General features: G+C 37.9%; 2 protein-coding genes across 4 annotated transcripts in view; one reads left to right on the top strand and one right to left on the bottom strand.

The window, feature by feature from the left end:
- The window catches only part of LOC148721625 (winged helix repair factor 1-like), a 7,966-nt gene extending 647 nt beyond the window's left edge, over nucleotides 1-7,319 (bottom strand). Inside the window, exons 1-7 of one of the 2 annotated variants that reach the window (XM_088737219.1) lie at nucleotides 7,118-7,319; nucleotides 5,500-5,651; nucleotides 3,755-3,893; nucleotides 2,799-2,895; nucleotides 2,290-2,387; nucleotides 1,681-1,735; nucleotides 340-428 (exon numbers count right to left, since the gene is read on the bottom strand). In XM_088737219.1, coding sequence (XP_088593345.1) covers nucleotides 383-428; nucleotides 1,681-1,735; nucleotides 2,290-2,387; nucleotides 2,799-2,895; nucleotides 3,755-3,893; nucleotides 5,500-5,651; nucleotides 7,118-7,238 — 708 coding nt within the window. In that variant the 5' untranslated portion in view covers nucleotides 7,239-7,319 and the 3' untranslated portion in view covers nucleotides 340-382. Of the gene's footprint in view, nucleotides 1-339; nucleotides 429-1,680; nucleotides 1,740-2,289; nucleotides 2,388-2,798; nucleotides 2,896-3,754; nucleotides 3,894-5,499; nucleotides 5,652-7,117 lie in introns of both variants that reach the window. The other variant, XM_088737218.1, reaches the window with a different exon arrangement.
- Nucleotides 7,320-7,764: 445 nt separating this feature from the next.
- Nucleotides 7,765-17,043, top strand: LOC111345779 (uncharacterized). Of its 2 annotated transcripts, none has more exons than XR_015992852.1 (8): nucleotides 7,765-9,538; nucleotides 9,985-10,091; nucleotides 10,906-11,042; nucleotides 11,785-11,918; nucleotides 12,775-12,872; nucleotides 13,294-13,426; nucleotides 14,011-14,187; nucleotides 14,439-14,542. XR_015992852.1 is itself a non-coding variant. In XM_022953056.2 (8 exons), exons 1-8 carry the CDS (start codon nucleotides 7,788-7,790, stop codon nucleotides 15,318-15,320), a joined length of 2,790 nt encoding a protein of 929 aa, XP_022808791.2. In that variant the 5' UTR covers nucleotides 7,765-7,787; the 3' UTR covers nucleotides 15,321-17,043. The 2 variants fall into 2 exon arrangements, 1 of the variants encoding a protein (XP_022808791.2); XM_022953056.2 differs by lacking the exon at nucleotides 14,011-14,187 and adding an exon at nucleotides 15,062-17,043 and having other exon boundaries at nucleotides 14,439-14,609.
- The last annotated feature ends 3,107 nt before the right edge of the window (nucleotides 17,044-20,150 follow it).

Below are 20,150 nucleotides of genomic sequence, written 5' to 3'. Positions count from 1 at the left end.
TGACCAGAAAATTTTGAAAACAATGTTGGGTTTGCGCCATTAGTTTGCTCAAAATTAGGGAAAGACGCTTTGTTCTTTGCTTGTATTCACACAACTATTTCGAATAAGAAATAAAGAACGCAGTATTTTTCGCTCAGTTTACTTAGGTTTCTAGATCATAGGTACTTGTGCGTACTTGAAAAAATGACCACGCTACGCGCCTGTAAGCGAGAAACAGCAGTTGAAAAAAGCAGCCCTCTTTTTTACCTTAAGCCACATATTTGGAGTTAGTGCATCTTGGCTTGATGTAAAACTGTTATTTACAGTGAAAGAAGGAGAAAAAACTACGCAAGCGGTTACCTTTTGACAATGTCAGCACCGATAATATCATAGACATGGTATCTTATTCCAAGCTTAGAATGTGTATCAAATTTACGGCTGAGGAGATCCTGTTTAAGACCAAAAGCAAAACAGAGTGAACCCAAGGACATGCATGTACCTTCAACTGCACATCATTTCCAACTTTCTCAAGTCCACAGGGTGAGTTCATGACAAAGGAAATCCCTGGCCACGCTTGCCCTCATCAAGTTGTAATTAACAATTATTCGCCTCAGGTTCGGTGAATATCGTCGAATAACCCCCGAGACGAAGTCGAGGGGATTATTCGACAATATTCACCGAACCTGAGGCGAATAATTGTTTTAGTATCATTTCAGAGCTGAACAACACAGAAATTTCTTAAATCATAATATTTTAGTAACATTTATTAACATTTTATTTTCAAATTTTATGTAAACAGCGTGGAGCGGTTTATATAGCGTCATATAAGGAACCGCTCGACCAATTAGAATGCTGGAAACTCTTTGCTCAGCTTTGAAATTATACCAATGACAAACAGTAATAATATATTTAATAAACCGACCCAACCATTTATGTAACCAATAGTTCTTTGAAATTACTATAATAGCTTGGCAAAACAAATTTACCAGTGCACAAAATTTGATGTCATCATATGGTCTCAAAGATTCATTGAAAATAATGTTCATGTCTTTATCATTTTGCAGTGTGCGTCCTCCCTCTACTATATTTTTCGTTTGCTAGTATGTTTGTTTGGTTTTTTTTTTCTGCATTTTGTTGAGAGGATTATTATTCTTTTAACACCTATTCTAGTAAAGTAAGCATGCATATCCTGGAGAAAAATACCATGCAAATAAAATGGCAATTGGAACACAATTGTTTTCATTTGTGACTCACTGATGCTTCTAATTTTGAGGAACAAATTAGTCAGCTAAGCATTTAACTGCATCACTTACAGCCGTGAACTAATTACATGACTATTTTGTTGCACAAAGAATTTTCTCATATGGAATGCTGTGCATAATTAAGGTTTGTCATAACATGTGCACTCTGAAGGAGTGCAAAATGCATGCTTTTTAATGGTAAAGTGGGACTGTAGGTTACAGCAAGTTGGACTTTTGATTGTTCCTGAACTGAATATCTTTCAGGTTTTCTTTTAAGGTCTTTCATGTTCTAACCGCTTTCTGCATGTTTTGTAGTTTTGCAATGAAGCAGAACACAGTATAGGCCTTTTCCTGATTTTATCCTTTTTTTTTTTTAATTAAAGTTAAAATTGTAGTGTTGGAAGGAATTTAAAAAGGAAGTGAAAAAAATCATTCTAGCATCTTAACATAATTATTGTACCTTCTCGAGAATCTCCTGATATTTCCTCTTTTTGAACATTTGAATAAGAGCCTTTCTTCCTTAAAAAAAAATCAACATTAATTTGTAGCAACAGCATATTTAACAATAATCAGCCTTACACCAAGTTTAAAGTTATGCTAAATAATATCAATACTAACTGGACAAAAGCAAGATTAATAAAAACAATAATGAATATAATATTAGCAATAACAAAAAATCATTCACATGTAGACTTGACCCAATTTGGCTACACAGAAATTTGGCTGTTGAGAAAATTACTGTCAAGTAGTGATTCTAAAGCTGATGAAATTCAGCCAAATTCTCCATTACCCAACAGTCTAAGCTTTCAATTTAAAATGTTCACCCACCACAAAACCTAACACTCATCATCAATTAAGTTTAGTTTGTAAAAAACCTCACCTGACTGACAAAACCCTCACTGGGTTAGTTTCTTAGCTGTCTCTTGGGAGGTAATGCTAAATTGTTCTGCATTGAAAGCATATTCAAAACTGCTCCAGCAGACACTTAAAATGGGGTAATTAAGTTGCAAATAACACACACCTCCCATGCTAATTTACTTTAAAATAGGGAAAACTTTCTTTCCTTTACCATTAGAGAAGTTCTTCATAAATATTCCTGCACCAGGAATGGATAACCACCAGCTTCCTACATCTCTGGTTGTAAGGACACCAATGTTGACCAGTTGTCTACGAATTGAACCAAAGACCACATGAAATACATGTAAAACAAACTTCTGAAATAGAGCACGAGATTTAATACCAAATAAAGCAATTAAGAACATAAAAACAAAACCAAACAAAGGTTTGATAAAAAGGCAATTGAAAGTACTCCCAGAGGGCAAAACCCTTTATTAATAAAGTTATTAAACCTAACTTTTACTACAAGACTGTACACTTTATATATTATTCAGCTATGGCACATTTTTTAGCAATAAATACCTCAATGAAAAGGTTGCCAAACAGAAAATCATCAACAAAAACATTTGAATGGCATTATACTATGTACTTAGAGAATGTATTTTAGAGGGCAAATCTACCTGTACACAACAATCACATCAATGTAATTATATCTTTATCAATAAGTTTCATGTTACATACGTTATCTGCTCCTCAGAAAGTTTGAACTTGCCAGTAATGTCAATTTTACTTATGCTGACATCAGCATGATTCGGGAGCACATCATTGGCAAACTTGTCTACAACATTGTTTAAATGAAAGCAAAAGATTCAACATTGATGGTTTCATATCACCAAACCTGTTGAGCAAAATTCAGGATTCAACAAGATTGCAACCAGTACCACCCAGACACTGGTTGGGTGCCTCTACTAGCTGAGTTATAAAATCTCACATTCAGGGAAAGGCAAATTACAGTGGGTTCAGTTTACGATGAGTTTACTGAATGAAGGTTCAGTGTTCAAATTCCAATGCTAACAAATTTAGCTTCTGACTCTCAACATGGACGTGGCTGAGTTTGTTGCTCATCAGTCAGGAACAAGGGGTCTTCAAACAAGTTATTATTTATTACCAAGAAAATAATACCCAGAAACTAAATGTGTAATATCTTTTTAGCCCTTAAATGTGTCTGTGGACAATTTAGTATTTACTTAACAAGTCTTGTGGTGTGTGCCCAAAGCTATTCTGGGCTTCTAGACAATGGAAGTTAACTACATAGTAGTATAGCATTCACATTTAACCAAAAATTTGCATGACTGTATTAAACTCACAAAGTGTTAGAGGCCAAGCTCTGGCACTAACAGGGCTTTACATGTATGTCTTGGTCTAAAACCATTACCTGGAAAACATTTATACAATCATGTACACAACATTACTAATGTTAAAACTGGTATGATGAATATATGAAGTTCATATAATTATTTTGAACTGCGGTTATAGATACGCATGATGCACGATCCTCGCAGTAGAGAGCGCTATTTATGATGTTAAAACTACAAAACTACAAATGTTAAAACTACAAAACTATTAGAATGCTTCTTAAAAGGAGCATTAAAATATTGCACACAGTGCTATAATTATATCAAAGGACAAACACTAACCAATAGTTGGAAGAATGCTTGTATCAGTTACTCTGGATTTGATGTGGGAAACATAGTCATCAGTAATTACAACACCAAACTCATCTGAACCAGATGTCAGTTTGAAAAGGCGGATTTTGTTCTCCTCCCAAAGATTATTCTGAAAACAATTTTTAATTAAATGTTATATATACAGTGTTTGAAGGAGCCTGTGCTGAAGGAGACAGAAAACAAGTTTCAGAAAAGTCAATGTAACCCTTTCACTCTCAAGATATCTCATTAGTAATACTCCTTATTATCCAACTGCACTTCCTAGAGTACAAATAACGCCTTAGGTGAGTACAAATATCGCGCAGTATTTGTACTCTACAAATACTGCGCGATATTTGTACTCTAGAGTACCGGTTAAACAGGTTTTCTCACACCACGCAAGCGAAGAATTGGATTGTAGTTACAAAAAAAAATGACAGACAATTTGAATCATAATTATTTCCAATGGCAAAGAGTTGGAATGGCTGGCAAACATAGATCCACCTTTGTTAGATGAATCGAACTAAGAAAAACAGCTAGACAACCAGGAAATTTCTTCATTTATTGAAGAAAATAGAAACAGCAACATGACAACACGCCAATTCCGTTCTGCTTCACATATTTCTGTCATGCACTCCCCGTAAATAAATATCCATGAAGTTCGCCAGCACTGAAATAACAGTTTGGTGTGTTGGACAATAAATAACTTATGAGACGTTTTGTTGTGTAGTATCGCTGAGTATTTTTATACTCATTATTTGTATTTTGACTCGCCCTATGGGCTCATCAAAATATGACACAACTCATAAAAATACTCAGTGATACTACACAACAAAACGTCTAATAAGATTTTACTGTATACCATAAAAATTAATTCTTGTGCTGTTACTTTGGAGAATTTGCTATTGGATCAGCTAATATTCTCCTAATTGATATTTTTCTTTATTCTAATCCCTTGTCTGCATGATTTCAATCTTGAGGAGATTCAATCTTGGTCACTCATGGGAGTTAAGAGTTAAAAGTGTAAGTGCAAAAATTAAGGTACAAGTGAGTGATTCATTTTCATGAATTATCCCTATGCATTTCTTCTGTAAGTATTTCATACATCTATAGTACATCTATTGGCCATTTTTAAGATAAAAGATCGAATGTAATGCCTAAAAATGCATTGAGAGGGGTAATATTTTAGAGATCAAAATTGATTCAGTTAAAATTCTGCAATAATTTGTAATAGTTTACTAAACAGCAGCTATCAGCAAGCATACTAATACTCATTCCTTTCAAAATCAATATTTACATGAAGCTATGGCACATTGCCAGTGGGAGGTGCGGTGGCCTCATGGTCGGTGCGCTCGACTCCAGATCAAGTGGTCCGGGTTGAAGCCCCGGCCAGAGACATTGTGCTGTGTTTTTAGGTAAGATACTTTACTCGCACAGTACCTCTCTCCACCCAGGTGTTTAAATGGGCACTGGCAATTAATGCTGGGGGGTAACCCTGTGATGGACTGGCATCCCATCCAGGGGGAGAAGAAATACTCCTAGTCGCTTCATGCTATGGAAACCGGAGTTAAGCACCGGACACTGATCGGCCACGGGCTTGTACACAGACTTTACCTTACCTTTTATGGCACATTGCCATTTGTATTGAAAATTCTAAATTGTGTGCAGGGATGAAATAAACAACAACATACAGTTATGGACACTTGACAGATTCTGTGACATTATACTTCACTTACCAACTGTCTATCAACCAGTGTGCGATCTTTCACTACACAATAGATCTGATGTTTCAAAATTATCACAGGAATTTTTCCTTCAAACTTGTCCAATGGGACAAGAGCCTTCAGATACAATACCGCTGCTTCTGTGTCACTTGGAACTTCAAATTCTAAATAAAGAAGTGAGAACCAGGTTTCTCATTACAAAGCTGGACCCAGATATAGCAGCACATAAATACACAAGCAGAGTCAAGGTACCATTCTGACCCCTCCCCCCCTTCCAAATATTATAAATAAAGGAGTAGGAACCAGGATCTCAGTTGAGGAAGCTGGACCCAGATATAGCAGCACATAAATACACAAGTGGAGTCAAGGTACCATTCTGACCCCTCCCCCCTTCCAAATATTATAAATAAAGGAGTAGGAACCAGGATCTCAGTTAAGGAAGCTGGACCCAGATATAGCAGCACATAAATACACAAGCAGAGTTACGGTACCATTCTGACCCCTCCCCCCCTTCCAAATACTATAAATAAAGGAGTAGGAACCAGGATCTCAGTTAAGGAAGCTGGACCCAGATATAGCAGCACATAAATACACAAGCAGAGTTACGGTACCATTCTGATCCCTCTCCTCCTTCCAAATATTATAAATAAAGGAGTAGGAACCAGGATCTCAGTTAAGGAAGCTGGACCCAGATATAGCAGCACATAAATACACAAGCAGAGTTACGGTACCATTCTGACCCCTCCCCCCCTTCCAAATATTATAAATAAAGGAGTAGGAACCAGGATCTCAGTTAAGGAAGCTGGACCCAGATATAGCAGCACATAAATACACAATCTGAGTCAAGGGACTTCTCCCCATCTCTCCCCGGTCCCTTCCCCTGACTTGAAATTAAAACTCAATGAAAAGACACTACCTCACTGAGGTAAGGCCATCCCCCATTTTTTTTTCCCTTGGTTAAGCACCAAATGGGTTTTCTGATATTGGGTCTATCGGTAGGATTTGAAATAAAAAATACCTAAAAAAAATCACAAAAGGTCTGTGAATAGGAGGCCTGGTACCCCAGCATCGTTTAAAGAAAATTAATATTTACTGTAGAAAATATTCCTGATTTTGTTCCTGTTTTTCTCTACACTGTTACTGTGCTCATTTCTCATATTAAAAGAATTATTTTCAGGGGAAAATGGTTTAAAATTACTTTCACGTGACTTTTTTTTCTGAAAATGCCAAAAATTTGGTTCGGTCGGCCGATACTAAACAGAGAAAAAAAAGAGGATGGCCTAAAAAAATATCCCTGGTTTAACTTTTGGTCAATATAGACGAAAACAAAGTGATAAAAAGGCATAAAAACCACTAACACAGAAGTAAAAGCGGTGTTAAGTCTAGAACTACATCAACAATAATAAAAATAACAAGGATCGCAACAACAAACTGCATGAACTTAAAATATGTTCATGTACTGTAGATTGTTATTTAAGAATGTTTCTTCTCAGCTTGTTGCTTCCTTATTTTTACATGCATGCGAGTCACGAATAAAGAAACCCGACTATCTCAAAGAAGCACTGACTCAACCAATTCCCAAATTTGTATTAACTATGGTAATCAAGTGTTGACAAGAGCAGAAACTCACCAAAATCGTCCCCTTTTGAATTCCAAGAGTTTTCTTCGCTTGAGTTCGCTATACAGCATTTTTTAGAATTGTAACCGTCAGGAAGAGAATCAAAATCTGGCGGAGAACGTTTGGAAGTCATAAATAACAAATTAATAAATTTAATGAAATCTGTGTTTCAGTCACGGTTCACACTTGTGTTCTTTTGATTGGCAGCCATGTTGAATTTTTAACAAGCTAGACCCAGTTTCTTGCGAGGGCAAAACCCGATGGTCACAAGTAATGTGGGCTCCAGGTTAAGACTGAAGGCGCTTCTAGCACATACTTCAGTTTGCACTACATTCCATTCAAAACATGAAATTACACACGTACACACATATAATGCTGTAAAAGTGAAAGATAACTGACGAATCGTCTTTCGAACTGAACTGGCAAACTCAGATTTCTCACTGTCAGTTTATTTCGCCTCATCGAGTGGCCTCCCTATGTATTTTCACTGCGGATTTAAGCTAAGCCTGTGTCCAACCCCCGACAACATAAGACTTAAAAAGAACACTGTTCAGCCTGTGCAATGCTAAACGCTCTAGTGCCATAGTTTAATCAAGTATAGCGGAATGAAACAGGTCTTCGCAAATTATTGATTAATAATTCAAAGACAAAGTCACACTTTTCCGATGTAATCTCACTAGAGATGTTTGGAGGTTTCCTAATCTCGCTCTGCTTTTTAACGGCAGCAGTTGGAATAGTCTGGTCATCGGCTGATCCAAGAGGAACGCACAAATTGCACAGCGAGAGACGAAATAAGCACGATGAACGAATCGACTTCCACCGCACAAAGAAAACACCGAAAGCCGAACAAGCGAAAGACAATGACAACGCTGTGAACCTTGGAAACATCCTTTTCGATCGGGAACAACTCAAAAAGTACGTCCTTGATTATTTGAAGAAACATCACGCGCGCGATCCAGAACTTGGAACAAAAATAAACAGGGAGGAGTTCACATTCAGTCACACTGACAAAAAACAATCTGGTAACCATCACAACAGGTTGAAACCCAGCATATCGAGCACAAAACCAAAACAAAAGCCGCGTATGCGAAATGATAATCACGAGGAACACAGTGGTAAAAAATCAATTCATCTGCACCTGAGTCAAACAAAACCCAGGAAACGGACATTATCTAGAAGACAAACGCTTCGTCGCTCGAATCAACGAAATCATTCGAAGCACCGGTTGTCACAAAAGTTTCACTTGCCCGTCTACTACAGTGTCAAGGAAGTGAATGGAAAGGAAAACTTTATTTTTGACCACCCCTTTTCTTATAATTATAAATCAAGGAAACGGAAATCAACAACAAGAGGAAAGAAGTCCGGTCATACCGATGGTCGAACCGGCAGCCGAAGAAATAAAATCGCAAGAACGCAACATAGTCTTCGAGCTCAAAGGAGGGAAAATTCTCACTCTGAAAGATTAGTCGCTCATTCATTCCCACGTTCTTTAACACATAGGAGTCACAGAGGAAGAGCATCACATTACAGAGGAATTAAACGCAAACACAATTTCAATGATCACAGGGAAGGAAAGGATGGTCTGAGACGTGAAAAATCTAAGAAGTCCCAGAAATCTTACAAAAGGGATTTTATTGCAATACTCCCGCCCAAAGCTGTAAAGATTGAGGGCTTCGATGTGGAAAGAGTTCATTCTCATTCGTCTCATGAGAAACGGAAAACAGTTGGGTCTAAAATAAAAAGAGAGAGGCATATTAAATCGCGAAAAAGCCTGGAGCTGACACCTGTCGCGAAGGTCGTTGCTATTCGAAAAAATACTAATAGGAAACACGACCATTCAGTTGCTAAAATATCACATAAGACTGATCATCATGCGACTAAGGTTATAAAAAGAAAGGAATTGCCTCCCCAGAAAGCGAACAAGGAATCCAAGAAACAAAGAAGAAAGGGTTATTTTCACAAAAGCTCTAAGGAATATAAAGCCATCAGGAAAAGCCTCGTTGGCCCTCCAGCATCTGAAAGTCACCTGCATCCTCACAAAGATGAAAAGCACCATCACAAACGCAAAAAAGTAATTGAGCATAAAGAGGAAACTTCAACTGTTCAAAAAAGACAAAAAACAGTCAAAGATAAAGACACTAACACGGTGAAATTTTCTCCTTCTTGGAAATCTCTAGATAGAAGGAAAATTCCTTCTTGGTATGACGATGCTAAATTCGGAATATTTGTCCACTGGGGTTTGTATTCGGTTCCAAGCTTCGATAATGAATGGTTCTGGTACAACTGGAAGGCGTTAAAAAAGAAAAAGTATGTGGATTTTGTTGAGAAGAATTATCCTCCGGGATTCAGCTACAACCAGTTTGCCCCGATGTTCAAAGCAGAATTCTTTGATGCCAATCAATGGGCGAAACTGGTGGCCCGATCAGGGGCAAGGTAAGAATTTTGCTCTGAGTACTTCGTCATCAGCAAAATGATCTATATCGTCCATTTCCTTCTACGTTGCTTGAACTAGGACTTTGACCCCAGAGGAAGGCAGTTAAAATCTGCACATGGCACCAACGCGCCCTCTCATATACCGTGGGTTGCAATCAGGGAAGGGCAAATGGAATTAAAAGATTGCTCGTCAATAGATTTCAAATGATGGCTGTAATGATATTTAACTTTGAACTGTTGAACAAAGGCTAATAATCTTTATCTGGTGTTTACCTTAACGTTCGTCTAGCAAATTTGCCAGTAAGGGTAAGTTCTTAGGTATTCTCAGCCGGTCTTGCCTTTTTTTTTTCTCCATTGTTCTGATTTGCACTCCTCTCCTTCGAATTTGATTGAAACAATTGGATGGTGGTCAAATTAGCCATTACATATCATTGCTATTGTTCCAGGTATTTTGTGTTCACCAGCAAACACCACGAAGGTTTCACAAATTGGAATTCGAGCACGGCTTGGAACTGGAATTCAGTTGATGTTGGACCTCATAGAAACATTGTTGGTGAGAATTGAAAACTAAATATGAATTCCTTAAATACTTTCTGATTTTCAGTTTACATGTAAACACAATCAAACGAAACCAATCGTAATTTTTGACCTGCGAATAATACTCATCCAAAGAAACAATCCTCGCGCGTAAGTTGCTGTTAGTGAAATTAAACCGGGGAAGCTCGAACATTTTCAGGCTTCGACGTGAATCGAATCCGTGTCTGCCATATAGTAGGTGAGTGCCACTACTTGTTCTTGGGTTGAATAACCAGGAATAAGTCGTCAAATAAAATGATTTATTTCCAGCTCAAAAGATAACAAAAGCGAGATGGCAACTACAGGTAAGTACCGAAGACCGAGATCTTCAGCCGCAAAACCATAAAAGGGCGGGAAAAGGAGTGGTATTTGAACAAATCCTTCGAACACCACCAACTGAGCTACCAAGCCTCATGTTGAGTGCGAGACCAGTTCCGTTACAGTGACATATAACACACATCACTTAGGGTGAATATAATTGCTCTTGACCCGGCAGTGGATTGACTTTGACATACTGAACGCGTGAACCATTTATAAGCGTGTCCTTTAAACTTTAAACTTTAATTATAAATACTCCCCAAAAAAGGTTTTTCAGCACTTATTTACAAATATAAATGCTAACTATATCTGACAAGCTATTATCAAATTCTAAATTCTAACTGTCACTCGATCATTCGTTCATGGCAAGTTTCAGGACTTCAGTTAAAGGCCTTCACAGATGTAACGTTTCTCAGTAACGTTTCTCAGTAAGGTTTCTCCTTTTTGGGTTGATTTGAAATTTTTGTTTTTAGATGAACTTGCAAGAGCTTTTCGTAATCTGAATGACCCGCATATAAAGTTTGGTTTGTACTATTCGCTACTTGAGTGGTTCAATCCTCGCTTCTTAAAAGACAAAGCTAATGACTTCAAAACAGATGAATATGTTCAGGTATGTGACCTCTCTAGATTTACTACATAAAAAAACTGTGTGAGTTGCTCGCTCCCATAAGTAGATCTAATAACCCTTTTACTTTGAAACTCATAAATACCACGGACAAGTTAAGCCCTTCAGATGAGCAATATAGACGAATTGTTATAACAACAGCTTCTCCCGGTTGCCTTACCAAGAGGCCCTTCGGCTTGACTATCTGAGTATTCACTATTTACTGGTTTATTAATAACATAATGAGCGTGGTACACATCGTCTGATTGGTCAATTCAGTTTCTAAGCGGATGTTTTTTCAGCCTCTAGAGCCCGGTCATAAAGGCAGTAGAACGCAATTTTCCGAGCTCTACAGCATCATAAAGTCTTGAAAAAAAGACGAAAACGCTTTAAAATGATGGAGTTTTGAAAAAGTTTCTTCCTCGCTTGCTCTTTTGTGGTATACCAAAGTATAGTTATTTGCCTAGGCTTGACTTAGACCATGTGTATAATTGAATTTGAATACACGAAAATCATATATGCGGACTACGGTTTCACGAAATGTATGAAAGCGAGTGTCGCAGTGATTGAACCCTGTAGTAGTGGAAATAGGGTCTGAAAAAAATTTCAGGCCCGTGCAGGATTTGAACCCATGAATTCCGCGATACCTGTGCAGTGCTCCACCAACTGAGCTAACAAGCCAACTGGGACTGTGTTGGTAATTATTAGATGATATTTATTAATTAGGAATTTCTCGGTGTTTTATCAGGCTGTTTTAAAACCTCAGTTGTACGACCTTATTAATACATACAAACCTGAATACCTATGGACAGATGGGGATTCAGCAGCAAATGCGTCATATTGGAGAAGTGAAGAGTTTCTAACGTGGCTGTTGAATGAAAGGTGAGTACTTAACTGTGACAGTTACGGTGAAGCTGAAAAGAGCCTTAATTCGTACATACTAAAACAGTGGAAGCGTTGAAAGAGCGTTCTGATTGGCTACTCAAACTCCGAGTATCTTTTGTAATTCACCTCCGAGCAACCCGCGTAGGATTTGCGCCCGAAGACATTGTAATCATTGCTGGAAGAAATGAAATGAAATTATCTTTTTGTGCTATATTATCTCGCTGATTTGATGCTTTGATGTTTTGATATTCACCTCAGCGTCGGTGGCTAGCGAACCCGAGATATTTACCGTGACCTCGCAACCCACTAGACACCTGCACTTCGGTGAATAGTTGTTAACTACCATGAGCCTTCCATAAAGCTGATTATTGAAGCATCCGAGTTAAAAATCAGCATGGGTCAGAAGTGCTGGAATATGAACTTCAGATCATGGTCGTTTCAATTCATCACTGAAATAGATCATCTTATTTGAAACAACAGGGTTATGAAAACATATCATCGTCAATTTGATTAAAGTAAAAATCCTCACTAAAAATTTACATCGTTGAATTATAACAGCAAGAGTTGGCTATCAAAAGGCTAGGTTCGACTCGCTTCAAAGGTCACTTGCTAGCTCTTTCAGTCTCTCGCTCTCTGACTTGAAAAAGAAAGAAACAAATCGCTGATCAGCGGATTGCCGTCGGAGTTCTTGGTGGAAAAAGAAAAGAAGTGGTGACATTGGAATTTCGTAAAAGGAACATCGTTGCTAATTGAGGAGGATGTACAACAAAACATTGTAGTCAAACCTTAAGCTCTGGCGTGGATTAAAATATACACGCTTAAGCATACTATCCACATTTTATTCTGTTTTTAGTCCAGTTAGAGACACCGTTGTGGTAAATGACAGGTGGGGGCGTGGTTGCCGATGTCGTCATGGGGGAGTGTACACTGGGTTGGACAGGTATAACCCTGGTGAGTACAGAAAACTGGAATGTCTTAGGTATACTTACAGAGTGACAATACTAAGATGTTAACACGAAAGACATGTATTAGACTCCATCAGAAGCAGAAAGTATCCCTCACAAAATATCGGTATTGTTGAGTACGGTCTATGATCAACTCTAGCCAAGTAGTGCATTTAATCTTTTTTTGAAAAACTACGTAAATCTAAGGTACAAAAATTAAATGATAGGAACATCTTTGACAATACCTACCGTCTTAGAGAAAACGCAGTGTCAACTGAAGTCACAACAAGAGTGAATAAAATTTAGAGACTGAATCCTGCCTGTAGCACTCAGTCTTGAAGTGTTTATCATTGGAAGTTACTCTTAGATCAAGAAGGCGAGGTAGTTGGGATAAGGAAATAAATTGAAAGGGTTCGCTCTGTTTACAGGCAAACTCCAAAAGATGAAGTGGGAGAATGCTATGACAATAGACCGTCGTTCCTGGGGATTTCGACGGGAAGCAAACCTCAAAGATTACCTCAGTATTGAAGAGTTGATCAAACAGCTGGTCTCCACTGTCAGGTAGGCGAGGAGATTAGGGTGTGATATGAGCTCCACCCAGGTGAGCATGTGTTTAACATGTTCAACTGACTGCAGAAAATAAACTTATCCCGTCTGCTTTCAGAAGTTTTCGTCTAGTGAGATGAATAATTCCATTTCTACTTTGTCCATTTCTACCTTCGTACTCTAAGTACACTAGGTTGAGTAAGCACTAAGATCAGAGTTAAAGTGTTTCCAGCTTCCATACTTTTCATTCTTGCAAGGCAAGATTAATTCTTAAGTTTAGTTATCGTTTTGCTCCCAGGGATAATGAGAAGGGGTTGCGAACTTAATAAGTTTGACAATTTGAAACCAACAAGCAGGCAGACGATGGTGCTCACAAGTAGACATCGTTATCAGAAAATATTTTCAACAAATTTTATCGATAAACTGATTTTGTCAAGATTACGTAAAAGCCTATGGCACAAGGGCCGATGTGCTGAGGCGCAGAACACTGCATATCTGTGCTCAATAAATAGAACACAAAGTTTGCATGAATTATCAGATCGACATCTTTAGCGCCTATACTTGACAATGTGGTTAACGTTCATACTTCATCGCAACAGTAACAACGACGACGTCAAGGACAGACATAAGACGTTCTCATCAAGTGTCATGAACATCAGCAAACGGAATTAACTGACCAAACACATAACAACAAACAAAAAGAAAAGTAACAACTACTCAACCATCCTCTGGAACTTACAGAAACAGAAAAACAAGTAGAGAGGTTATCTCCGCAGGTAAGAAGCAATGAAAGAAACTGCAGAAAAGAAGCCTCGAAAAATTCTTACTTTACGGGATTCGAAACGAAAAAACCACGACTCCCCAATGTTAGTTGGGTGCGATTGCAAGTACCAACCAAGTGAAACCAAATGTTGGGCGCAGAGAAATTTTTTCAGTTGATTCTTCCTTCCTGTAAAGAAATAATTTATTTCATTTAATTGTAACCCGAAACAGAGAAAATTTATCAGTTTACATCTTTTCATGGCAGCTGTGGCGGCAACTTACTCATGAATGTTGGACCAGCCTCGGATGGTACTATCGCGCCGATTTTTCAGGAGCGTCTCGCTCAGATGGGAGATTGGTTAAAAGTGAATGGCGACGCCATTTACAAAACCAAACCATGGAGAGCTCAAAATGATTCAGTTAACGGCGATGTTTGGTAAGAAATCCTTGACGTGACTGTAGGTAACAGAAAATTCTGTTTATTTGTTTGTTTGTTTGAAAACGAGTACGGTTTTATTTAAGTAAACGCCGTCTTTTGTTTTTCGTATATTTTTGTCGGGTCTCTACTCTCAATCAACTAGACTTTCGCGACGAACCGATACTGTTGTTGTATTTTTAATACTGCCTTATTAATTGCCTCTGTGTGTCTGAGGATGTGTAAATGACTACGAAACAGATTAAAGGAAAGAATTGCTCTTTAAGCTAATGGGACATATCAGTCGCGAATGTTCACAAAGACTCAGGCCGAAGGTGCTCCTGATCTGACTTGGCCAAATTGGAATCTGCCACCCGTTCCCAAACCTTGTGCGGCTAACAAGGCTAGAAAATACGCTAGGATTCAGATATTTTTAAGATTAAAATTAATCCTGCTAATTTCCCACTCATTAGGTATACATCGAGAGGAGGCCATGTTTACGCAATCGCACTTAAGTGGCCACCGTCTGGAAAACTGGTTCTGGGGGATCCCATTTTTATACCAGACGAAACAAAGGTCAGAATATTGGGAACAGAAAACGAACTCAAATGGAAACATGGATCAAAACAGAAGAGTGGAAAACGTAAAATAGAGATACATGTTCCAGTTCTTCCTGTGTCAGAACTCCCTTGCTTGTGGGCATGGGTTTTTAAACTCACGGACGTAAAGTGATTTGTTTTCAAAACGAAGCTGAAGCCTGATGGGACGACAGAGCTGAATAATGAAATGCAAAGTCAGCGGGTATGCGGTCAAAACGCGGGCTCAAGTGTCCTCAGTCTAAAATTTATCGAAATTAGCGGAAAATAACAAGGGCTGACCTTTAAAACCGAGGAACTCTGTTTTCGTCGAAGGCACTTCCCTATTTCCAAAGGTTTAAAGGAGAAAATTAATTTTTGAAAATTTTTAGGGGATGCACCAAATTTTTGGAGGTTGTTCTGTAAAAGAAAATCGGCAAGGAAAACGACGCCTCGAAGCAACAGAATAGGAAATCAACCATGCGAATGACTCAAAATCCGTGTTTCCGTGGCAAAACCTGGCGCATGCGTATACGTTATTCAGCTCTGTCTGATGGGAAATGTTCAGTCTCAGGTGCAACAACAAAGCAAAGACTTCATGCGCTGTTTTAATGATCATCGGTTAGCTTACATGGCAGGAAATCTGTACATAGCACTTGCGTTAATGTAGAGGAACAATGCATTGCTAGAAATTAAACACGAGGTAACGCAATACCGAAACAGAATCAAGAAGAAAAAAAGTCCCATCATTTTTTCACTTGAGATAATCCATTCTTTAAAATACATGAGCTAAAATCCAATGGTGTTTATGGAAAACAGAATAAGCTAGATTTACTTTAATTTTTTTACTCTTACCATGTTCCAATAACAGCTGTAGTCCACCGTATCGAAATATCGAAATTTAGAATTTGCTTTGCCTCAAAGAAGCTCGTTAACTAGCTGCTAGTCGTGAAATGAGCTTGTGCTCTTTTCCTGAAGAGAGAGCCGGTTAGAAATCGAACTTGATAGATAAAAAATTTCTAGTTGTGATAAAAATCAGAAATCTAAAAATTATGTCAGATGAATCAAATTTAAGATAGTGAGGGTGTACAGAGGGTTTAGACGATTCACCTTAATTTCAAACCACAAATTTTTAGGCAACCATTTTCATGATCAGATGATAAACCGACGATAGCACATAAAAATATCGACATTCATTCAAAGTTGAGATTTAAGATTTTGTTTTGGATAGACTCTAGGTGTAAAATTACAAGTTCTCTAATAGATTATAACAAATTTTTACTCGTCCAGTTTGCATTGCATGATGACTTCCAGTTTCTTGATTAAAATCGATTATCTCAATTAATTAATTTACATCATTGCACATTCAAGTGAGAATGGTCTTTTCGTTTGATCAACGATTGGTGAGCGATAATGGAGCAGTCTTCAATTGAAGGTCGAAAAACTAAAACCAAAGGAAACCCAGCGACCAATCAGGTCACTTTAAAGGGTTACATCATCATTAGCCGATAAGAACTCGAAGAGAAAACAAGCAAACTCCTTGAAGCGCGGGAAACACGAATGCCCAAATCGCCTATGTTTACACTTTTCCATTTGATTAGTTGAAAGGATTCCGCGAGTTTTTTTAACCAATCACAAAGAAAAGTTAGGTACCGAATTTTTTTCGAAATTCGATTGAAAATTGCTCTAACCAGGAGGCTTTTGATATCATTTTTTTTTAATGCGGCTCGGATAATGTGTTCTGGAATTGGAGGCCAAAGTGAAATTGCAGATCCACGATAACTATGCCGTTAGGGTAGAACTTCATGAATTTTAAAACTTGTAACCCGTATCTATCTTGTTGTTTCGGCAACTTTAATAAAGTTTTTCTGCATACAGTCCGTAATTTTACCAACCGTGTGCGTTAATGCTTGTCATTGGGCAGAAGTTGTTTGTGTTATAATCATAAAAATGTCGGAAACTGTGAGGCGTAAAAAGTCACTAAACACTACGTTAGAGAAATTTGCAGCGACAATTTACCTTATGTAATTCAGTTGGGGAATTTCAGTCAAGTTTTTTTACCTGCTAAAGAATTTTTTACTTGGAAAAATTTGCGCGTATGACCAATATTTCACGTTTAGAAGTGGACACTGCGAATCGATTTGCAATTAATGCGAACTGAGTTATTCGTCGCAGCCACTTATGGCTGAGTGGGTCAAGTTTTAATTATAAAAAATTGTCTTTCTTTTTATGATCCATGCTTCCTTATACAAGTATACAATTACATTATCAAGACGATAAGATAGTTCAACACCTTACTTTCTCGAATTGAGTTCTTCTAAAATCAATTCTTTGGAATATTCAGCCGTGATAAGATAGAAACGTTTCAAATGCTCTGCCTTAAATATTAGTTGCCTTTACTTTGAACGCGGCTTTGGTAGAAACGGGTCTTTGGAGGCCGGCAAAAAAATTGATAAAAGAGAGCTAATCTGCGGCATGGTGCCTTTAACTTGTTGGACCATGAGATGGACTCTCCAAGGAACAATACAAGGCTTTGCCTCTGTGTAAAAAAAAAATCGTTATTTTTTTCATTCAGGTGTGCAAACCAATACTTTTTAACTTTGCACTTTATCAGATTAACATCTACAGGGCAGATAGTTCATTTATGGACACACGTCATCTTTTGTCTACGCGATCACGAAATAAAAGAAGAATTATAAGCTATCCGTAATATTTGCGATGTAAGATCATCGTTTTATTCTGTAAACTATCAAGATAGTTAAATGTTTTAACAGGCGTCTTCCGAGTACAAACCGATTCTTTCCCGACCTTTTTAAGTGCGCCGCCGATAACACAACACAAAGGCACATCCACAATTCTTTTCCCTAAAAACAGTGGGAAAAAATTAACCTTCGTTGTTATGATTTCATGATTGGTCAAATTTTTCAACAAAAAGAATTCGTTACAAAAACATAAAAATTGTACATAATTTTTTTTGAGAGGGAAATATGTTTTTCGTCTTTCCTCAAGCATGGGAAAAAGAATCTGAGCCTTTTTAAGAAAAGGAACCCTTGACACTACTTTTCAATTGATCGGATCTATTTGGAAAATCCTTAGAAATGATTACACCACCCCCCCCCCCCCAAAAAAAAATCATCATGCTTCTGAACTCGCTCCTAACTGTTTGCCAGAAATTTGCATGATAAACATTTAGACGGTAGACGCAAATAAGTTGACCGTTCTCTATTGATGCTAACCGTGTAATCCTCGCCAACAAAACAGAGCTATAATAAATAAAATTACACAAACTATTTCATTCACTCCAGGATAGACACGTCGTTTTTATAAAGCAAAAAAAAATAACCGTAGAAGGCACCACCGTTTTTTCAACAATAACTTTGTTTTAGCTTACTTTAACTCCCTCTTTTTTAGGGTTTTGGTAGAAAAGCTGACCGTGAACAGCTCCAGGCTTAGGCGAGATGCTGAAAAAGAGGCCAATTAGTAACTTCATGTCAACTTTGTTACTCTCCTCTATGATAAAAGTTACCTGATTTTCTTAAGAATTTTTCATACGGGAGTGCAACTGAACTAACTTGCAGTCGTTCTCATTACCACTAGGTAAACTGTTTGCCTTTTGCGCGCCAGACTTGTGCAAACAGCGGCTTACGACAAAGCGAGTTTTGTTCTTCGCTTTGTCGACTGCAATGCAGAACCAGGCTATGCTGAGCTGTGAAAGTATTCAGGGTTTGACGAAGGGCTAACTCTCGAAACGTCAGTTTTTTAACTCTTTACGGTGGCCAAATTACAATTTCAACTTAGTTGATATTACCAAAAGACCTTGTTACCCCCACCGACGCAGCACCACAGTTTCTTTAGAAACTTACCACCTTTATTCATTTGAGATTATGCCATTGCCCCTACGAACAGCATAGCACTATGATCCATATCAATACTCTTACCACCTTTATTCATTTGAGATTATGCCATTGCCCCTACGAACAGCATAGCACTATGATCCATATCAATACTCTTACCACCTTTATTCATTTGAGATTATGCCATTGCCCCTACGAACAGCATAGCACTATGATCCATATCAATACTCTTACCACCTTTATTCATTTGAGATTATGCCATTGCCCTACGAACAGCATAGCACTATGATCCATATCAATACTCTTACCACCTTTATTCATTTGAGATTATGCCATTGCCCCTACGAACAGCATAGCACTATGATCCATATCAATACTCTTACCACCTTTATTCATTTGAGATTATGCCATTGCCCCTACGAACAGCATAGCACTATGATCCATATCAATACTCTTACCACCTTTATTCATTTGAGATTATGCCATTGCCCCTACGAACAGCATAGCACTATGATCCATATCAATACTCTTACCACCTTTATTCATTTGAGATTATGCCATTGCCCCTACGAACAGCATAGCACTATGATCCATATCAATACTCTTACCACCTTTATTCATTTGAGATTATGCCATTGCCCCTACGAACAGCATAGCACTATGATCCATATCAATACTCTTACCACCTTTATTCATTTGAGATTATGCCATTGCCCCTACGAACAGCATAGCACTATGATCCATATCAATACTCTTACCACCTTTATTCATTTGAGATTATGCCATTGCCCCTACGAACAGCATAGCACTATGATCCATATCAATACTCTTACCACCTTTATTCATTTGAGATTATGCCATTGCCCCTACGAACAGCATAGCACTATGATCCATATCAATACTCTTACCACCTTTATTCATTTGAGATTATGCCATTGCCCCTACGAACAGCATAGCACTATGATCCATATCAATACTCTTACCACCTTTATTCATTTGAGATTATGCCATTGCCCTACGAACAGCATAGCACTATGATCCATATCAATACTCTTACCACCTTTATTCATTTGAGATTATGCCATTGCCCCTACGAACAGCATAGCACTATGATCCATATCAATACTCTTACC

The sequence above is a fragment of the Stylophora pistillata genome, chromosome 10, assembly GCF_964205215.1.
Source record: "Stylophora pistillata chromosome 10, jaStyPist1.2, whole genome shotgun sequence".
Lineage (NCBI taxonomy): Eukaryota > Metazoa > Cnidaria > Anthozoa > Scleractinia > Pocilloporidae > Stylophora > Stylophora pistillata.
This window is presented reverse-complemented; position numbering and strand designations above follow the sequence as displayed.